The sequence below is a fragment of the Pecten maximus genome, unplaced genomic scaffold, assembly GCF_902652985.1.
Source record: "Pecten maximus unplaced genomic scaffold, xPecMax1.1, whole genome shotgun sequence".
NCBI lineage: Eukaryota > Metazoa > Mollusca > Bivalvia > Pectinida > Pectinidae > Pecten > Pecten maximus.
In genome coordinates this window covers 3,387-24,509 of record NW_022979520.1, presented here as the reverse complement: position 1 = coordinate 24,509, position 21,123 = coordinate 3,387, and the positions used below count along the sequence as shown (strand labels likewise).

At 37.0% G+C, this 21,123-nt stretch overlaps 1 protein-coding gene across 2 annotated transcripts; it reads left to right on the top strand.

Moving 5' to 3' along the window:
- The first annotated feature begins 370 nt into the window (after positions 1-370).
- On the top strand, positions 371-20,150 carry LOC117318784 (GDP-fucose protein O-fucosyltransferase 1-like). Of its 2 annotated transcripts, XM_033873739.1 has the most exons (9): positions 371-1,275; positions 4,428-4,522; positions 5,706-5,880; positions 7,334-7,433; positions 8,778-8,973; positions 9,149-9,273; positions 10,021-10,126; positions 18,280-18,479; positions 18,585-20,150. In XM_033873739.1, the coding sequence occupies exons 1-8, from the start codon at positions 1,116-1,118 to the stop codon at positions 18,442-18,444; spliced, it is 1,122 nt and encodes a 373-aa protein (XP_033729630.1). In that variant the 5' UTR covers positions 371-1,115; the 3' UTR covers positions 18,445-18,479; positions 18,585-20,150. The 2 variants fall into 2 exon arrangements, with proteins under 2 accessions (XP_033729630.1, XP_033729629.1); XM_033873738.1 differs by having other exon boundaries at positions 18,280-20,150.
- The last annotated feature ends 973 nt before the right edge of the window (positions 20,151-21,123 follow it).

The window sequence follows — 21,123 nt, the reverse complement described above, 5'->3', positions numbered from 1 at the left end:
TTGTTTTAAGATTTTAAGAATTTAAAATAAAGTACATTAATATTGTAAAATAGTTAAGATTAATTATAAATTTTATAAATCAACAAAAATTACAAAAATGAAATAGTTTGCATCACCTTTATACCTGAAAGTAAAGCTAATAAATCTGTCAGTTTTTAATCTTTTGATCACATGTTATTTTTTTTGTAGTCAGAAGACATGATAATAAATTGCTGTCTGTTTAGAATATTTTGTTTGAATAATTGTTTTTTTTTTATAATTGTTTATTTTTTATAATAAATTGTTAATTTTTTATAATAAATTGTTCATTTTTTATATGTATATATACATATATATAAAGTAATATGTCAGTAATTGAAATTAAAGAGCATTAAACATTTATTCGTCTAAATAAACACTGAGGCACGAAGAGCCAGAGGGAAACACTTCATCAACCGTAAAATTTTTATCAAAAAAACGCTTTACGATACTGTAGTGGTTGAAGTGCCCTGTGCAATTTCTTTTCATCACAAATTGTCCACCTGCCTGGTAGAGTATCGGCTATCAAGCTGTTCTAGGTTTGTATTTCATAATGTCCTCGATGCATATATATATTTATTACAAGATTATTACAAGATTTTCTGCTGCAATGGAAGGTTTACTGCATGTTTTTCTATATGTTCATTTATATGCTCAATTAAGGCCTGATATTGATTTCAGGTGTTAATTTCAGTATCTACATTTGTATAGAGCCATGCAATTCTCCAAATCTTGGACCAAACATTTAGACATAACTATTAAGTAATTAATCATCTGTATGGTTAATAATAACAAAAAACAAAAAAAACATGAATAATTTTACAAAAAGAGTAGCTTTAATTTGTCAAAGTCGGGTCTAAATTTGAGCATGTTCGGTCTACCATTTTTTTGTATTAGTATGATACAGGTAAGGATTTTTTTCTGAAGTATGTTGCCTTAAAATCAAAAGAAAAAAACTTCAAAGTTTGTTTCTCATTTCCACATATTTTCCTGTATCTGATTGATTTCTTTGTTTACTTGTAGATAATCATCCGTTGTTAACTTGTAGATAATTCAATCATTCTTTGTTTACTTTTAGATAATCATCCGTTGGAGACATGGTTTGTTTTCTCTGTATCAGCGTTATTTTAGTCCAGTTGCTTGCATTGCTCACTGTAGTGGGGTCAACTGATGACCTTTCACCTGATGGGTCAAGGGTAGCACCTCATGACCTTGAATGGGATGAAAGAGGCTACATTCTGTTTTGTCTGTGTATGGGTAAGTACAAAAATGTATATATAATAATGATGATGAATTGCACTTGTTGAATATGTCAAAATGTACTATAATAGGGCATTGCTGCTTGAATAAAATTGGTATATCAGGTTAACTGTCTCACTGGGGATATGTTCTGTGTAAGGTTAACTGTCTCACTGGGGATATGTTCTGTGTAACTGTCTCACTGGGGATATGTTCTGTGTAATGTCTCACTGGGGATATGTTCTGTGTAATGTCTCACTGGGGATATGTTCTGTGTAACTGTCTCACTGGGGATATGTTCTGTGTAAGGTTAAATGTCTCACTGGGGATATGTTCTGTGTAACTGTCTCACTGGGGATATGTTCTGTGTAATGTCTCACTGGGGATATGTTCTGTGTAACTGTCTCACTGGGAATATGTTCTGTGTAAGGTTAACTGTCTCACTGGGGATATGTTCTGTGTAAGGTTAACTGTCTCACTGGGGATATGTTCTGTGTAAGGTTAACTGTCTCACTAGGGATATTTTCTGTGTTACTGTCTCACTGGGGATATGTTCTGTGTAAGGTTAACTGTCTCACTGGGGATATGTTCTGTGTAAGGTTAACTGTCTCACTGGGGATATGTTCTGTGTAACTGTCTCACTGGGGATATGTTCTGTGTAATGTCTCACTGGGGATATGTTCTGTGTAACTGTCTCACTGGGAATATGTTCTGTGTAAGGTTAACTGTCTCACTGGGGATATGTTCTGTGTAAGGTTAACTGTCTCACTGGGGATATGTTCTGTGTAAGGTTAACTGTCTCACTAGGGATATTTTCTGTGTTACTGTCTCACTGGGGATATGTTCTGTGTAAGGTTAACTGTCTCACTGGGGATATGTTCTGTGTAAGGTTAACTGTCTCACTGGGGATATGTTCTGTGTAAGGTTAACTGTCTCACTAGGGATATTTTCTGTGTTACTGTCTCACTGGGGATATGTTCTGTGTAACTGTCTCACTGGGGATATGTTCTGTGTAAGGTTAACTGTCTCACTGGGGATATGTTCTGTGTAATGTCTCACTGGGGATATGTTCTGTGTAACTGTCTCACTGGGGATATGTCCTGTGTAAGGTTAACTGTCTCACTGGGGATATATGTTCTGTGTAAGGTTAACTGTCTCACTGGGGATATGTTCTGTGTAAGTGTCTCACTGGAGAAATGTTCTGTGTAATGTCTCACTGGGGATATGTTCTGTGTAAGGTTAACTGTCTCGCTGGGGATATGTTCTGTGTAATGTCTCACTGGGGATATGTTCTGTGTAATGTCTCACTGGGGATATGTTCTGTGTAATGTCTCACTGGGGATATGTTCTGTGTAAGGTTAACAGTCTCACTGGGGATATGTTCTTTGTAAGGTTAACTGTCTCACTGGGGATATGTTCTGTGTAAGGTTAACTGTCTCACTGGGGATATGTTCTTTGTAAGTGTCTCACTGGAGAAATGTTCTGTGTAATGTCTCACTGGGGATATGTTCTTTGTAAGGTTAAGTGTCTCACTGGGGATATGTTCTGTGTAAGTGTCTCACTGGGGATATGTTCTGTGTAAGTGTCTCACTGGGGATATGTTCTGTGTAAGTGTCTCACTGGGGATATGTTCTGTGTAACTGTCTCACTGGGGATATGTTCTGTGTAAGTGTCTCACTGGGGATATGTTCTGTGTAAGTGTCTCACTGGGGATATGTTCTGTGTAAGGTTAACTGTCTCACTGGGGATATGTCCTGTGTAAGGTTAACTGTCTCACTGGGGATATATGTTCTGTGTAAGGTTAACTGTCTCACTGGGGATATGTTCTGTGTAAGTGTCTCACTGGAGAAATGTTCTGTGTAAGGTTAACAGTCTCACTGGGGATATGTTCTGTGTAATGTTAACTGTCTCACTGGGGATATGTTCTGTGTAAGTGTCTCACTGGGGATATGTTCTGTGTAAGGTTAACTGTCTCACTGGGGATATGTCCTGTGTAAGGTTAACTGTCTCACTGGGGATATATGTTCTGTGTAAGGTTAACTGTCTCACTGGGGATATGTTCTGTGTAAGTGTCTCACTGGGGATATGTTCTGTGTAATGTTAACTGTCTCACTGGGGATATGTTCTGTGTAAGGTTAACAGTCTCACTGGGGATATGTTCTGTGTAAGGTTAACTGTCTCACTGGGGATATGTTCTTTGTAAGTGTCTCACTGGAGAAATGTTCTGTGTAATGTCTCACTGGGAATATGTTCTTTGTAAGGTTAACTGTCTCACTGGAGATATGTTCTGTGTAAGTGTCTCACTGGGAATATGTTCTGTGTAAGTGTCTCACTGGGGATATGTTCTGTGTAAGTGTCTCACTGGGGATATGTTCTGTGTAAGTTTAACTGTCTCACTGGGGATATGTTCTGTGTAAGGTTAACTGTCTCACTAGGGATATTTTCTGTGTTACTGTCTCACTGGGGATATGTTCTGTGTAACTGTCTCACTGGGGATATGTTCTGTGTAAGTGTCTCACTGGGGATATGTTCTGTGTAAGTGTCTCACTGGGGATATGTTCTGTGTAAGGTTAACTGTCTCACTGGGGATATGTTCTGTGTAAGGTTAACTGTCTCACTGGGGATATGTTCTGTGTAAGGTAACTGTCTCACTGGGGATATTTTCTGTGTTACTGTCTCACTGGGGATATGTTCTGTGTAACTGTCTCACTGGGGATATGTTCTGTGTAAGGTTAACTGTCTCACTGGGGATATGTTCTGTGTAAGGTTAACTGTCTCACTGGGGATATGTTCTGTGTAAGGTTAACTGTCTCACTGGGGATATGTTCTGTGTAAGGTTAACTGTCTCACTGGAGATATGTTCTGTGTAATTTAACTGTCTCACTGGGGATATTTTCTGTGTTACTGTCTCACTGGGGATATGTTCTGTGTAAGGTTAACTGTCTCACTGGGGATATGTTCTGTGTAAGGTTAACTGTCTCACTGGGGATATGTTCTTTGTAAGGTTAACTGTCTCACTTGGGATATGTTAAGGTTAACTGCCATGCTTTGAATGATAAGCTAATGTATCAAGTACAGCTTATTATTATTCAGGGTCTTTAGCTCTGTGAATGTCTGTTGATTTCCTATTTGTATATGTTTATATATAAATTGTTTGACATCTTCAAAAGGTCGGTTTGGGAACCAAGCAGAACATTTTTTAGGTGGTCTGGCATTCGCTAAAGCTGTGGACCGGACCTTAATTCTTCCTCCATGGCGGACATATGTAAGTAAATGCATCAGTCCTGTAAATACTATCTTAGGACATGTATATATCCAGCAATAACAGGGTAAGCACTGTTATCATCCTGAAATAAGCCTCCCCCCTTCCCTAGTGTACAAGTTTAGTACAGTATTTGTCCTCAAATAAGCCCCCCTCCCCTAGTGTACTGTATTTGTCCTCAAATAAGCCCCTCCCCTAGTGTAAAAGTTTAGTACCATATTTATCCTCAAATAAGCCCCTCTCCCCTACTGTAAAAGTTTAGTACTGTATTTGTCATCAAATAAGCCCCCTCCCCTAGTGGAAAAGTGTAGAATTGTATTAATCCTCAATACCCCTCCCCCCTCGCCTAGTGTAAAAGTTTATTATTAAAGTTTGGGGAGGGGATCGATGATTCTGTAAAGATGAAGTGGTGGGGGCTTATATATGAGCAGGACTTTTTTGCTGTTAAAATATAGAGTACAGTAGTTTCCTGCTGTAGTACCAATTAATGACTGCAGTCTTTCAAGGGGTAGAAACTCGATTTCCAGTTGTAAAAGCTTCACAAACTTGATATTTAATTTGCTTATTTCAGTTTTGTTCGGTAATTTTGTTGTTATATTGCGTAATTATTTCACTTGCTTTTCGGAGTATTGAAAACTGAAAAGCATTCTCAGACCTGCGGCCCCAGTTCAGGTCGGAGAAATTTTGCATAAGAAGGAATCCTGACTCTCATATATGCATCTGCCCCTTGCAGTATGATTCGAAGTATTATACGTACACTGTAGATACGTTTGTCTTTCTATTGTAATGGATAAGACCCACTTGTAACCAAAGAATCTATATAAATGTCAGTATTTACTGTACTGTGTTCATAAAAAGAAAGGGGCTGCGGTGGCCGAGTGGTTAAGGTGTCCCTACACTTTATCACTAGCCCTCCACCTCTGGGTCGCGAGTTCGAAACCTACATGGGGCAGTTGCCTGGTACTGACCGTAGGCTGGTGGTTTTCTCCGGGTACTCTGGCTTTCCTCCACCTCCATAACCTGGCACGTCCTTAAATGACCCTGGCTGTTAATAGGAGGTTATAATTAAACAAAATAAACCAAAACAGTTAGAAAAAGAAACGTGATTCCCCAAATATATTCATTTGATGCTCATCATTGTTATCGAAACACATATTAAGCAATTATTGAACTCTTTTCCGTTTAGAAAAATGTGCCCTTTAATGAATGGTTTGATGTGACTTCTGTCGGAGAGTATCACAGAGTGATCACAGCCGAGGACTTTATGGAGAAGCTGGCCCCTAAGTACTGGCCCCAAGGGAACAGAACGGGGTACTGCTTTGGTTACCAAGGGTCTAGTGTCCCCTGTAAGATGAAAGAAGGTACGTTCACGAACAGGAGGGGAACTGAATAGGTGTAAAAATGAATTCCTAATTATTATAATTATTATTTTGTTATTAGTCCCCTACCGGGGTCGGAGGGGGGGGGGATGATAGGTTTCCTCTCCATCCATCCGTCTGTCAGTCCGTCTATACTCAGTTTTCCACACTTTTCTCAGTCATGCTTCAAGGTATCAGGGTTCAGAGTGGATATTTTTACAAGGTGGCCTATTTGGCTACCAAATCGTACAATCTAGGCGCTAATTGGAAAAGTTAGTCCCGGCCAAGTTGTCTTACATCTTATAAAAAAGTCTTTTAATTCTTTTGTTCAGTGTAACATCTCTCTGTTACTTTTTCAATTGAGAACGTCTTTTAAGCATTGATTACAACCTTTGACAGATTAACCAAATCGCAAATTTACACAATTTTTTTGGTGGCCATGCAGGCGCCTTATACGTCAATAACTGGTCGCCAATGGTGAATTTAAGGCGCCATGGCCACTATAATAGGCGCCACTTTGAGCCCTGGGTATGTTGGTGAAAGTTGATATGTAACTTCAGTATGAGTAGCTACAGATCAAAAATCGAGTTTCAGTGTATTTGGGTCAAGGTGAATGTCACTGTTACTATTTTTAGTGGGGGACGGTAGGGGACATGTAATTACTTTAGCAAGACTCTCAGAATGCTTGTTTTGAAAGGATTTGTATAAAGTTAGTGGAGATATTCTGATAGGAGTATAATGGAGCATGACTGTCATTTCTCGTGTAATGCCCAGAGGCTGTACAATTTAAAACATTAAAAAATGCCTTCTGTGGGCTATTTGATGAAGCCTGCTATCTGACAAAATATTAAAAAAAAAAAAAACATAAAAACTGATGGCTATACGATACTTGTCAAATCCAATTTAACTTTCTGTATTTCCCTGGTGTACTACCAGGTGCTGACATTGATGTTTACGTCCGAAATATGAAAGGTACATTTACCTGTGTGTGGACATATCAAGTAAAACCAACATGTAGATCTACAGTAGGAATACGTTTATTAACACTTTGCATATATGCCAAGGCAATACAGGTCTTATCTGTGAGAGGTAAATATGTTATACAGCGAGGGATTCCCCTGATGGTGAGAACTTGTACTCTTTTATGTGTAGCAAACAACCCACGGACAATAGCCTGGAGCGCTTTGTATTATAAAGCCATTATTTTGGCTTGTGCAGCAATCTAAGGAAGCAGGCAATACACAGAAAATAACAGAACAGTTGATAAACTTTCTTTTTCTAATAACTTCTATAGTTTCCACAGTAGTAAGTTTGCAAGTTTACAGTGATTTACAGAATAGACTAATTTACACAACAGATGTATACAAATTAGAAATATATATTTCTACTGCATTACAGAAAAATATTGAATGTTTTTACATGTAAACTGACTTATATTATTGTTTTACTGTAACAGGGAATCCATTCGGGCCGTTCTGGGATGGCCTTGGAGTATATTTTGACCGCAGTGTCTCCTACCATGTAATGTATACTGACCATGTCGGCTGGAGGAAACGGTAAATGTTTATTTAATAATGTCATTACTGCATACAACATGTATAGATCTACACTGTTTCAGCCAAAGTAAAATTTTAAAGCACCTACTTTTGATTTACCAAAATTCTCAGAATCAAAACGTTGGTTGGAAGGTTCCTGGGATGCTATACAATTAATTTGTAAAAAGAATGACCTTGGCCCAATTTCAAGGTCACAGCCAAATCATTTTTGGCAGATAAAACATCAGAAAACCTGATTATATAGACTGCTATGTAGTTGATTTATGATATTGGATATCGAATTGGATATCGATTGATTCTGATATTAAAACAATACAATGTAAATGACTTAAGAATTATGAAAGAAATCTTTTGCAACAATTCTGATTCAGCACATAGATTACCAGGTGTAAAACCTCTTCTTATAGTGTTGAAACAAGTTTTGGTTAGATATGTTTACACATCTATCATTTGGGCAGAACTACAAATTGTCGATCAGTATGAAATACCCAGGTACCTCACACAAATGGGAAATTTGTTAACGTAATTTAATCATTTTGTTATGTAAACTTATCATAGGCTCACTTACTGTAATCAACCAGTATGAAAGGGGCATTCCTTTGTTTGAATAAAGCTTAGGTTGTCAAAATTAAACTTACTGGAAAATTTGTATTTTTTCCAAATAGGAAAAGTTACAATCTTTACATTAATATGGCAGTTTTAATCTCAAGATAAACCAAAGTTCTTCAGGTGTTAAGTCCTGAAAATTCTTTATTCGACCTGAAGTATTACTAATTATGGCAAAGACATATGTATTTGTATACGATACGCCTTTTCCATGTTCATTTCGGTGTTAATTTCATAACTTGTAGGCACAAACACTCATATAATCATCGCTCGGACATAGTGCAGAAATTGTGCATGTTTCTGATGTCCGAATGAAGGAATGTCGCTTTAATGATATAACATTAGATGAGTGAAAATTAAAAAATGTTTTGCTCTAGGCTGCGGATCCAGGAATTCGATGATGCGAGCGCCAAATTATTTTTGGCAAGGGTCTGGGGGCCAAAATTTCGGAAAAATGAAATATGATTATAGCTAATTATGCAATTTTGGGGATAAGATTTTCGATAAAGGGGGGTTGGGTTGGGTTGGCATAAACATTTTTTTAAGGCTGACACTCCCCCCCCCCACCTGGATCCAGGCTCTGGAGATTTGAAATCAGATTTATTGGAACAAGCAAGGTTCCATGGAGAATTGGTCAGGTATGATTTCAAGTAATTGTGAGAAGGTCCTAATTGAAGAGTTTTTGACATCTTACTACTAGCAAATCATGTTAATTTGAATACTGTTAACTTTCTTTAGGTTTCCAGCTGATGAGGAACCTGTTGTGGCCCTTAAAGGAGCTCCAGCCCCTTATCCCATGGCAGAGGACACAGTCCCTCTTCAGAAATACCTCAGGTGGTCGTCTACAATAGAGGACGAGGTCCAAAGTCACATCGCAAAGATGTTTGAACAAGAACGATTTATCGGGATTCATCTTCGCAATGGTGTGGACTGGGTATGATTTGTAATGGGAAATTTGTTCCACAATGTAACTGGAGTCATCAGAATGATTTATCTTTTTGAAAATGAATTCCATTTTTGTTCATAATTTACTTTTGATTTATAATGCTGTATCTTAATTAAAGAATTATTTAAGTTAATCCATAATCTTTAATTTATTTCTTTTCTAGAAAAATGCTTGCAAGAATGTAGAGGGTGAAAGTAAGTTCATGGCCTCACCTCAGTGTCTCGGCTACGAAGGGAAAAACAAGATTTCTGCTGAGATGTGCTTTCCTTCTGATGCTGAAATATTCATGTAAGTATTGGCGATAGTGATTTGCCTTTTGATATCTCAAACAAAATAAGTAGGAGAGCAAATACAGTATTTTTTTCTTTAGGCTTTTCCCGGCTAATAATGGCCCATATTAATAATTATTAAAGTGATTTTGTACTAAAATAAGAATTTTGTCGTTTAGCCAGAACATTTCTCTACCAACCCACCTACCAGCATCTTCGCTAGTCAAGGGTTATGATCCGCGTACTGAAGGGGCAGAGCATAACTCTTGGCTAGCAAAGATGACCAACCAGATGTTATTGTCCAAAATTAAATGAGACACGAAAACACGAAACAAGTAAGGAATAAAGACCCTAGCAGATAATGGCTCTTGCGTTCTATAAGGGGGCATGACTTTGGCAAGACACTTTACCCTAATTGCTCTGGATGGTATGAAACAAGGAGACTCCAGCTCAAATCGACCCTCAGTGGATATTTTATTATAGCAGTTGTTACATAATTTTTGTATAATTGCATTTCCGTGTTTTTCATCTCTTTCTTCACTTAATAGTCCTATGACTAGGCCTAACTTCATATTCAAGGGGCACAATAATTGCTTGCAGGGTTATTATGATATTTTGATTATTTTGATATTTTTCTCCGGAAAGTAGATTACAATAAGTGAAATCTACAATATTACATGTATATAAGCTTAGACTAGATATAGCCATATGTTATGAAAACAACTGATGATATAATTTGATTCTCATTAAATTGTATATTTTTCAGGTTGTTGGAAAAAGTTGTTAAAATCTCTGGTATTCATCAAATATATGTAGCAACCGACAAGAATCCCTTGACAAAAGAAATTGAGAAACATTTCACAAAATTACAGGTAAGATGACCAATTCCACTGCGATTGGACTTGATAACTTTCACACTGCATCATATTTATAGAAAATCTACAGTAAAACCTTCTAGAACTGTCATTCTAGACAATTGTCAAATGAAGGCAATTCTTCAAACTGTGCAGTCAAAGAAAACAAGATTTTTATGACGTTATTGTTTTTTACTTCAACCAAACTCTCCATAGTGATTGCCAGTTGATAAAGGTATTTTTAGGTCACCTGAGTGAAGCAAGTTCAGTGACATTTTCAAACCCTGTTTTGTCTGTTGTGGTGTATCATCCATCGTTAGGTAACATTTCCACATTTTTGAAAAATTTCCTGAACCATTTTTAACTTCTTCTATAAAACTATGAGCAACTGAGAACTGATATTTGGTCAAGAGGTACATGGAAAGAGTCACATAGGTCAAATATATTAAAAACTTCAAGAATCTTCTTTTCAAGTTCCAGAAGACCTAGAGGGCTGATATTCTGCTGGCAGGTATTCAAGACAGAGTAGTATAATGTTTCCTCATATAAATAACCTTTACCTATTTTCAAGGTCACATGGGCGAAGTAGTTAAAAATTCATTTGTGATTCTTCTTCTCGTGCACTGAAAGACTTGGGGCACTCATCATTTACAGGTAGATTCTTGCTATTAAGTGGTATGACATAACCAAGTACCTATAGGACCGAGTGGTATAAAGTTTCCTCATATAAATGACCTTGACATATTTTCAAGGACACAGGAGCTATGTAGTTAAAATTCATTTTCAAATCTTATTCTCAAGTTCTAAAAGTCCTAGGATTCTCACCTTAGCCAGTTGGTTCCTGCTATGGACTGATATGAAATTTACTTATATCAATGACCTTGACCAGTTTTCAAAGTTACAGTGTTAGAAATATGAGAAACTTCATTGATCTTCTTTTCAAGTTTAAGAAGACTCATATGTATACTATTTTGCCAGCAAGTAAAACAGATTGAATGCTATAACGAATCAGCATACAAATGACCTTGGCCTATTTTCAAGGTCACCATTGAGAAATATGAAATTCACATTTCTGCATGTTAGGATTTCACATTGGTTATGTTTGATTTAGCAAAAACACCAGCAGAAGTTATTTTTTAGGCATTTCTATACCATTAACTGACTTGGACAATGTATTTATGCAAAACCCTACATTATGATTCTCCAATACACCAGAGAATCATATGACCTCTGCTGGAAATATTGTTTAACATTTCCTAAATCACTGACACATCATGGTCAACATGAAAATTGGAAATACATTTAGTAATATTGCCACAATTCCTAACTGGCCATGTAAGTGGTTCAGGCCCTCTGAGCCTCTTGTTTCTTTTCCATTGATTCAAAATTGGTTAGAAACTTTTCCATTACATTGTTAACACACAGCCGATAGTTACAATTGTGTAAGACTTGGGCGACTGTTTAGACCCATAAGGCTTCTTGTTAATACTTATTGTAGAAAATTAAATGAAGAAATGTTGTTTATTGTCAAAAGAAGTTTAATAATGGCCATTTATAGTCAAAAATGAAATGTATACACGTTTGTAATAATAGTAAAAAAAATCCACAAATAAAATCAGCCAGCAATGTGACTGAGAGTATGTAAAGAGGTTTTGGTTGTAAGTTGTTGTTCACATGTTCAGAACAGGATTGGCTTGATCGCGTGTTTTGTTCAGATCCATCTGACACGATAACTTATTACAGTGGAACTTCGTTAACTCGAACTCGGATAACTCGAGTACCTCGCTTAACTCGAAGTACCTCGCCGGTCCCGGCCGAATTCTCTCTTTATCTTAGTAAAAAAAACTCGGAAAATTTGAATTCGGATAACTCGAAAAACTCGGATAATACGAAGTAAAAATTTGGTCCCAACAATAAAAATCCTACTTGAAATGTTCGAATAATTCGAAGTATAATTTTCATCGATCGGTGGCAAACGCCGACATTTTTTAAGAGCTAAATTCCGTTTGTAATACTGAACATATCGGCACTAATCTACTAACCTACATGCTATTATAAGTGTTTCATAAATTCATAAAAGAAATTGTCGGTTGAATCTGATAACAACAAGTCTTGGTGATAAAAAGTACTGCTTTACTTACATCAGGTAATTTCCCAAGGCGGTCGCCGATATCAGTACACACGATTGTCAACAACTCATCTACCCGTTCGCTCAAGCGGAACTAATCTCTGACACACCGGTAGATCTACCCGGCTGATGTTTTTACAGGTGTAGAAATGACACAGTCACCGGCGGCTATTAAATCTTTTAACTGCTGAAACAATAGCGTAATTACTGCCGAGGTGTTCAGAGTACAACTGTTACGGTCAGTGCTGCCTATTAAATTATACGCACATGCGCAGCCCAACTTCCGGTGCTAATACACATGGAAATGGCGTGGTTATCAATAAAAAGTAAGTAGGCCGATCAAACAGTATTTTATATGTCCAATAAAAGGTAATGGTTCAGTTACGTTTTGCATGCAATCTGTGTTAAACTTAAACGGTTATTTGTTTTGACATTGATAACTTGTTATTTTGTCGAATTCCGTTTTATCGTTTACCTTTTGCAAACATGACTTGCACATCAGATCGTTATTGAAGTGACTAAGTGAAAGAAACTTTATCGTGACTGTATATCGGCAAAACTACACCAAATTACAAGTGACATAACGAAACATTACATATATATTTACATGTATTGACCAGTCTTCACACTGAACTGATGAGCGACAGAGCGAAGTTATAATGATTATATAATGTTGACAAATATTGACCAAACTTTTCACTAAAAACGATAACTCGCTTAATTCGAACACTCGGATAACTCGAAGTTTGTTCGTGGTCCCGTCGACTTCGAGTTAACGAAGTTCCACTGTAGTTAAATGTCGTGATATTTTAATTTTTTTTTTTAGCAGACTTGGAGAGAATTCTTACAAATTTAAAATTAATGCTGTTTCCCTGTTGTTTATCACAGATATTTTTCTCTTCTCGATTTATGTACTATCTATGATGATAATGGAAACCTAGTGGGGGGCATGATCACACTTATGTAGAAGTGAGAATAATTATCACTGGTAATTAGGTGATAATCTCCTAGACTTCATAGTTATACTTCCGCAGAGAAGTTAGGAATCAGGTTGTCTGTCTGTCCGTCCATCCTTCCTTCCAGACAGCTCCTCCTAAACTTGTGGATTGATTTCCAAAAAAAAACTCACAGGAATGTAAGGGAACATGTGAAGATGTGCATGCAGCTGTTTTAATTCCAAAATTTTGTTTGTTTTGTTTTTGTTTTTGTTTGTTTTTTCCTTGTCCAGACAACTCATCCTTAATTTGGGCACCAATTTTCACCAAACTTCACAAGAATGTTAGGGGCTATGTGTAGATGTGCTAGTGCATGTAGCTATTTTTTTTTACATTGAAGTTTTTGTTGTCGCCATAGCAACTGCTCACTATCAACAGGTTTTTATTGTCCAGACTATTCCTCCTAAACCTGTGGACTGATTTCAACGAAAGTTCACAGAAATATTAGGGACCATGTGTAGATGTGCATACCACTGTTTTTTTTTAGCTGACCTGCCTGAAGGGCAAGTGAGTTTATGCTGTGGTGCCGCGTCCGTCATCCATCCGGATGGGCGGCGGGCAGCAACTTTTTCCTTGTAACAACTTCTTCTCAATAACAAAGAGGCCCAGGGACTTAAAATAGGCCTGAAGCATCCTGGGGTGAAGTGCTACCAATTTTGTTCAAATGAATGACCTTGACCTACATTCAAGGTCACATGGGTCAAATAGACTAAAATCTTCCAACGATTTCTCAATAACCAAGAGACCCAGGGACTTGATATTGGGCCTGTAGCTTGCTGGGATGAAGGGCTACCAAGATTGTTCATATGAATCAAGTTAACCTTCATTCAGGGTCACATGGATTAAATAGGCCAAAATCTCAAAGTTACTGTAGATCCAGGTGAGCAATACAGGCCCATTGGGCCTCTTGTTTTATTATAATTACATGTATTTGTTGCCATGGTAACTTTAGTATATACATTTACAGGTTTTGTCTCACCAGTTCTTAAATCAAGCTTAATCCAGTGGGTTACCTTATTAATGCATATTATCTTAAACATCAGATGTTTAAAAAATGTTGCTTTTAATAGAAACTTTATATATGAAGCAATGGAGGCTTCTGTTTGGTCAAGTTGAGATATTGCCTCATTAAGCTGAAAATTGGCATTCAATTGCTTTTGAGATATAGTAAAAAGCAAAGGTGTTATTTTTGAAAAGCAACAGATGTTTAATGGTTGCCATGGTAATGAAGGGTAGTATGGATATGAATTAGCCATTGGCTTACAGTTTTATTACAGGCTGTGTTATATATAGGATTGGTATTTCCAATTAATTGCTTTGTTATGGATTACAATCACCTACATGCACATATAAAAATGTATCTCAATAAACAAATGGTAAACAAGTGTGATTATAAAACAATTAAAATCTTAACAAACATCAAGCTTGTACAGCCAGGTTGTTGCATTTTACAATTTGTGTATATATATATATATGTAGTAGGAAATATGCCTTATGTAAGTCTAAATTTAACTAACTTCAAGTTCTCTTGTCCAACTTACTGATCCGCTTATTGTATTTTAAAGTCAAAACATATAGAACTCTGACTCAAAATCAGGGAGTTGGCTTATTTGAGGCTTACTCAATAAGTCAAGGAATGGGCTTATTTGAGGCTGACTCAATAAGTCAAGGAATGGGCTTATTTGAGGCTGACTCCAAATCAGGAAGTGGGCTTATTTGATGCTGAATCAAAGTCAGGGAGTGGGCTTATTTGATGCTGAATCAAAGTCAGGGAGCGGGCTTATTTGAGGCTGAATCAAAGTCAGGGAGCGGGCTTATTTGAGGCTGAATCAAAGTCAGGGAGCGGGCTTATTTGAGGCTGAATCAAAGTCAGGGAACGGGCTTATTTGAGAAAAAATAAAACAGCATTTGCTGGCAATATACATTCCAAATGTTGTTCTGTTCTGTCCATCCACCTTCCACTCCACTCAGTTTTCTGCCTTTTTCTCAGCCATGCTTTATGGTATGTTGGTGAAAATTGGTATGTAACTTCAGTATGATTATAGCTACAGATTAAGTTTGAGTTCAGTGTTTTTGAGTCAAGGTCAAGGTTACTGTAACAGTAACCTTGACCTTGACTCAAAAACACTGAACTCAAACTTAATCTGTAGATATATACTCATACTGAAGTTACATACCAATTTTCACCAACATATGTGTATCATATATTTATAGCTGGGGCCGATAGGGGATATGTATTGATTTAGCACTAACCAGCATGCTTGTTCACTATACTAGTTACCTGAACCTGGATTAAAAGACCACCTGTCATATGTGACCTTTGTTATTGCCGCTTTGGGAGGTCACATGTGACAGGTTTGACTTTATAGTTAAAATTACAGCATCTGTGATGAATATGGAGTCAAATAATGTAGGCATTTTAAAATTAAATAACAATTATCCCTGATAAATCAATGACAATTAACTTTATGTATGTAGCTCAGAATTGATATTTGATGTGCTTTTTAGGACACACAACTAAATAATTTACTATATGTTAATACCAGTGACCCCATTCCTTCATTGAAATGTGAAATTTATATCAAATTAAAGTTTTACGTTTTTTCTATTGGGTAAATGTTGTTATTGTATAGGTTTAATGGCATATAAGAGCACACGGTCACTCAAAAGACAGTAACAGTGACATTTACAGTATACTAGGGAGCCCCCACCTGGGGAATTCCCGCCTTTTTACACCTCGAAACCTACATCATTCTATTTTCAGTAGGAGTGTATATTTTTGATTTTCCAAATCTCAAGACCCTACTTTTTTTACCTCACCTGGTCCGAAGGACCAAGGTGAGCTTATGCCATACCGTAGCGTCTGTTGTCCGTTGTCCATCGTCCGTCCGTCAACAATTGACTTCTTCTTCATAACCACAGATCAGACCAAATTTGGCCAGAAGCATCCCTATGGGGTGGGGACTCAAAATTGTACAAATGGTGGGGCTGACCCCCCCAGGGGTCTGAGGGGCGGGGCCAAAAGGGGGTCAATTTGGCTATATTGATATAAACAACTTCTTCTCTGAAACCGAGCAATGGATATCGCTCATATTTGCCTGGTAGCATCACTATGGGGTGAGGATTCAAAATTGTACAAATGATGGGGCTGACCCCCCAGGGGCCTAAGGGGCGGGGCCAAATGTGGTCAATTTGGCTATATTGATATAAACGACTTCTTCTCCGAAACCGAGCAATGGATATCGCTCATATTTTCCTGATAGCATCACTTTGGGGTGCATCTCTTTGGGGTGGGGATTCAAAATTGTACAAATTGTGAGGCTGACTCCCCGGGGGTCTGAGGGGCGGGGCCAAAAGGGGTCAATTTGGCTATATCGATATGAACAACTTCTCCTCTGAAACCAAGCAATGGATATCACTCATATTTGTATGGTAGCATCCATAGAGGGTGGGGACTCGAAATTGTACAAATGGTGGGGCTGACCTCCCCGGGGTCTGAGGGGCGGGGCTAAAAGGGTTCAATTTGGGTAAATTGATATAAACAACTTCTCCTCTGAAACCAAGCAGTAGATATTGCTCATATTTTACTGTGAGCATCCCTTTGAGGTCAGGATTCAAAATTGTACAAATTACGGGGCTGACCCCTGGGGGCTGAGGGGCGGGCCAAAAGGGGTCAATTTGGCTAAATTGATATGAACAACTTCTCTGAAACAACTCAATTTGTCTGATAACATCCTTTTGGGTCGGGATTCAAAATTTTATAAAGGAAGGAACTGACCCCAAGGGGGCAGAGGGCGGGGTCAATTGGTTTAAACAACATCTGTTCTGAAACTAATCAATGGATATCACTCAAATATGTGTGGTAGCATCCCTATGGGGTTGCACAAAAAGTCAATTTCATTTCATGGATGAAGGCCTCTTGTATTCTCATATATAGAAAGTACCCATTTCATATGTTATTTACTCAGGAAAACAGCTACAAACCTAAAAAAGGGACTTGGTTCAGGGGAAACACCAGCTTGCTGATTTAGTTGTGCGAGTCCTTTTTACATAAAGGATGTCAGACAGATCTTGGTACACACGGCGTACAAAATATACAGACTATCGGAGTACCAGAGGACCAGTACCAAGTCTCTTTAGTTTAGGGATTAAATTATCTGAGGAAGAGGTTTCAGGATGTACATGTATAATTTTTTTTATTAGAATCTTTGATGGGTTTTTGTTTCATATGATATTTTATGAACCAAGTTGACCTTGAGATGAGTTTCGACATGTGATCTCATATGAAATGAAATATTTATGATACTTTTTGTCAGATAATGCAAAAAAATATACACTGACATTTTAAAATCAAAATGTGAAGAAAAACAAATCAAATATAGAGGCAGCCATTTTGATGCACCATTTGCAATTCATGATGTACAAACTTGAAGGTAATGTCATTGACCAAATGATGATGTCACAATAAAGATTTGATCTGACTGGCACAGATGATAAAAAATTCTACATGTTCTATAAAACTAATGACATATATATGGAAAAAAATATTACATGTGCAAAGTCAATGGATAACAGCCGAATTATTTTGATAAAACTTGAAAAAAATTGTTTTTGTTTTAAAAGCCATGTGAGATTATGTAAGTCATAGTATGGCATCGGTCCATTGTCATCATTTTCCTTTTATCAGATTTCTGAATATCCTAGCAACCACAGTCATAGATATTTGGTCCATTCATTATGTAGCATGCTAGAATGAAGGGCTGCTAGATTTCTACCTACAAGTGGAGGACTTGATTTACGATTAATGTCACAAAAATGTGAAGTTCACATAAATTAGATTTTCCAAAGGTCTTCACTTCAAAAGCTGAAAAACAGATGAGAAATACTGGCCCTCAGGGTCTCTTGCATATGTTTTAATTTTCCTAGAAGAAAAAAAAAAACCACCAAGATACTGAAAAAAATACATTGTAATCAAGAACTTCTTTCAACAAATAAAGGTACAATTATTTCCAACTTGTTACAATAATGATTTCCTTTTTATATCACAGGTCAAAGTTCATCATCTAGATCCCTGGCTTCCACAGATTGACCTCGCCATATTAGGGAAGTCCGACTACTTCATCGGCAACTGTATATCATCCTTCACAGCTTTCGTTGCTAGGGAGCGACTCATCAGTGGAAAACCAACGTTTTATTGGGGCTACAGCAGTTAACACAAACTAAATATATAGGTATACCATACAATGACATTTGTCTAGCTCTAATTATATAGTATTGTACTGGGTCAGGGGTCACAAACTATTACCGTATTTACCCGGTAGTACACCCAGGGATCGCGATACCATACAATGACATTTGTCTAGCTCTATAATTAGTATTGTACTGGGTCAGGGGTCACAAACTATTACCGTATTTACCCGGTAGTACACCCAGGGATCGCGATACCGTACAATGACATTTGTCTAGCTCTATAATTAGTATTGTACTGGGTCAGGGGTCACAAACTATTACCGTATTTACCCGGTAGTACACCCAGGGATCGCGATACCATACAATGACATTTGTCTAGCTCTATAAACAGTATTGTACTTGGTTGGGAAACACAAACTATTACCATATTTACGGTAAATGTTACCCTGTAGTATGTTCAGGGGGATCAATTCCCTTACTTTGGGATATTTTGGTGTCAGAAAGTTTTAGCATTCTTTTTTTTTTTTTTTTGTCGAAGCACGGCGCTGTTATATTTTGGAATATAACTGCTGACTTGAAACTCTTACTTCATAATTTTGCTGAACAGCAATCTATAGATGGACTTACGACAAGGCATGGTATTTTTGCTGGATTAATACAGTAGAGTGCAGAAAGAGTTCAGAGGTCCCACATTCAAATTATTAAAGCACATGTCGAGTGTCAGGAAAGTCTAGCAGCCCCAAGTGCAAATTGCAGCTGTGTAGCATTTTCCTGGTCCTGTGACATTGCTGATTTCATGATGGTTTTTACCAAAATTTATGGATGATTTATATAAATGGAATGAGATGTTCCTTGTTCATGAGTTGTCATTTCACCTGCAAAAAAAAAATGTTTTCATCAGAATGAGACATGTAAACTTTTTAAGCTTATGATTTAAGTGTTTTCAAATGGTGTTTCTGGAAAATATTATTAACTGGAGAAGTGTTTCACTGTGTGAATGCTTAAAATTATATTTGCTGTGTAAATGAGTAGGGGAGATAACTCCTTCAAGCATGTGACAATTCTAAAAACTTAAATTATGAAGAGTGCATGTGGTGTATAAACAGTTGTATCATGTTAAACAATGGTGAAAGTTAAATGCTCCAAAAGTTTAAGCAAATTATTTTTATATTGAATTCAAAATGGATAAATAATTAATTCTGTCCAAAGAAAATTCAATCATGCTCCGACTCCTATCTTGTATGTTAAGTAACTTTCGTCTGATAAGCAATCATTATTAAAATGCTGTTATTATATTTCTTGGTGTTAATAAGACAGATTTCTATACTGTAGGTGCTATTTTATGTATTTAAGAAGCAGTATATACATTGTTGATGACGCATCATCTTTTGTTTTGAATATATTGAGGGAGGGCGGGGAAATGTTTTTAATCTTTTGTAAAATTATCTATTTCTAGTTTAACCAACACAAATATAGCCCTGTACATGTCATAATTTCTAGTCAGATTTAATAATGATCCAATAAATGTCATATTCCTTCAATGAAATTAGTTTCTGAAAATTTGTCCATTTTGACATACAAAATAAAAGATCAGTCATGTGTTAATAAAAAATATTCTTAAATAAAACAGATTTTTTCGTTTTTTATCAAATCTCAATTGATGCTCAGTGGGTTGATTATATACAATATGATAGTACTGTCTTGTTGAATAAAGGAATTTAAAACTACAGACATACTCTTTTTCATTTATTTAACTTAAAATTCATTGTTAGCTCACCTGGTCCGAGGACAAGGATGAGCTAATGTCCTACCCTGGCATCTATAGCGTTCTTTGTCTGTCCTTCAACAACTGACTTATATTTGACGTGTAGAATCCCAGTATAGGGTAAAGATTCCAAATTGTACAAATGGCGGAGCAGCCCTCTCAGGGCCCTGAGGTATAGAGGCAAAAGGGGTAAATTTGGCTTAATTGATATAAATAACTTCTCTTCTGCATTTAAGCTATGGATATCATTAATATTTGACTGGTAGCACCCCTATGGGGTAGTGATTCAAAATTATTCAAATGGCAGGGCTGACCTCTCAGGGCCCTGAGGGGTAGAGGCAAAAGGGGTCAATTTGGCTAAGTTGATATAAATAACTTCTCTGAATTTAAGCAATGGATATCATTAATATTTGACTGGTAGCACCCCTATGGGGTAGTGATTGAAAATTATTCAAATGGTGGGGCTGATCTCTCAGGGGCCTGAGGCTTCTTCGACTTTTCTCTCTAAATTGGTTCCGTTTGGTAATATTGAACTATAAGCAATGTATGACATTGATATTTCAGTTGTGTTACATCCCTAGGTGACTGGGATTCAAATATATACAAATGATGGGGCTGACCCCCCCCCCCAATGGCCTGAGGGGAGGGGCCAAAAGGGAGTCCATTTGGCAATATTGAACTTAACAACATCTCATAACTAAGCAATGTATGATATTTATATTCCAGTGGTAATATCCCAAAGAGACTAGGATTCTAACAAACTCCCTAGTGAAAAATATCACTTTTCTGATTTGACCAATCAGAACACTGCTTACAAACGAGAATGGGGAAAATTAAGATTTGCATATAGCTCTCCATCATGTTATATGATGTCCTAATGCAAGATAGAATAGATAACGTCACAATTTGGCATACATTTACGAGCCGTTGACAGAGG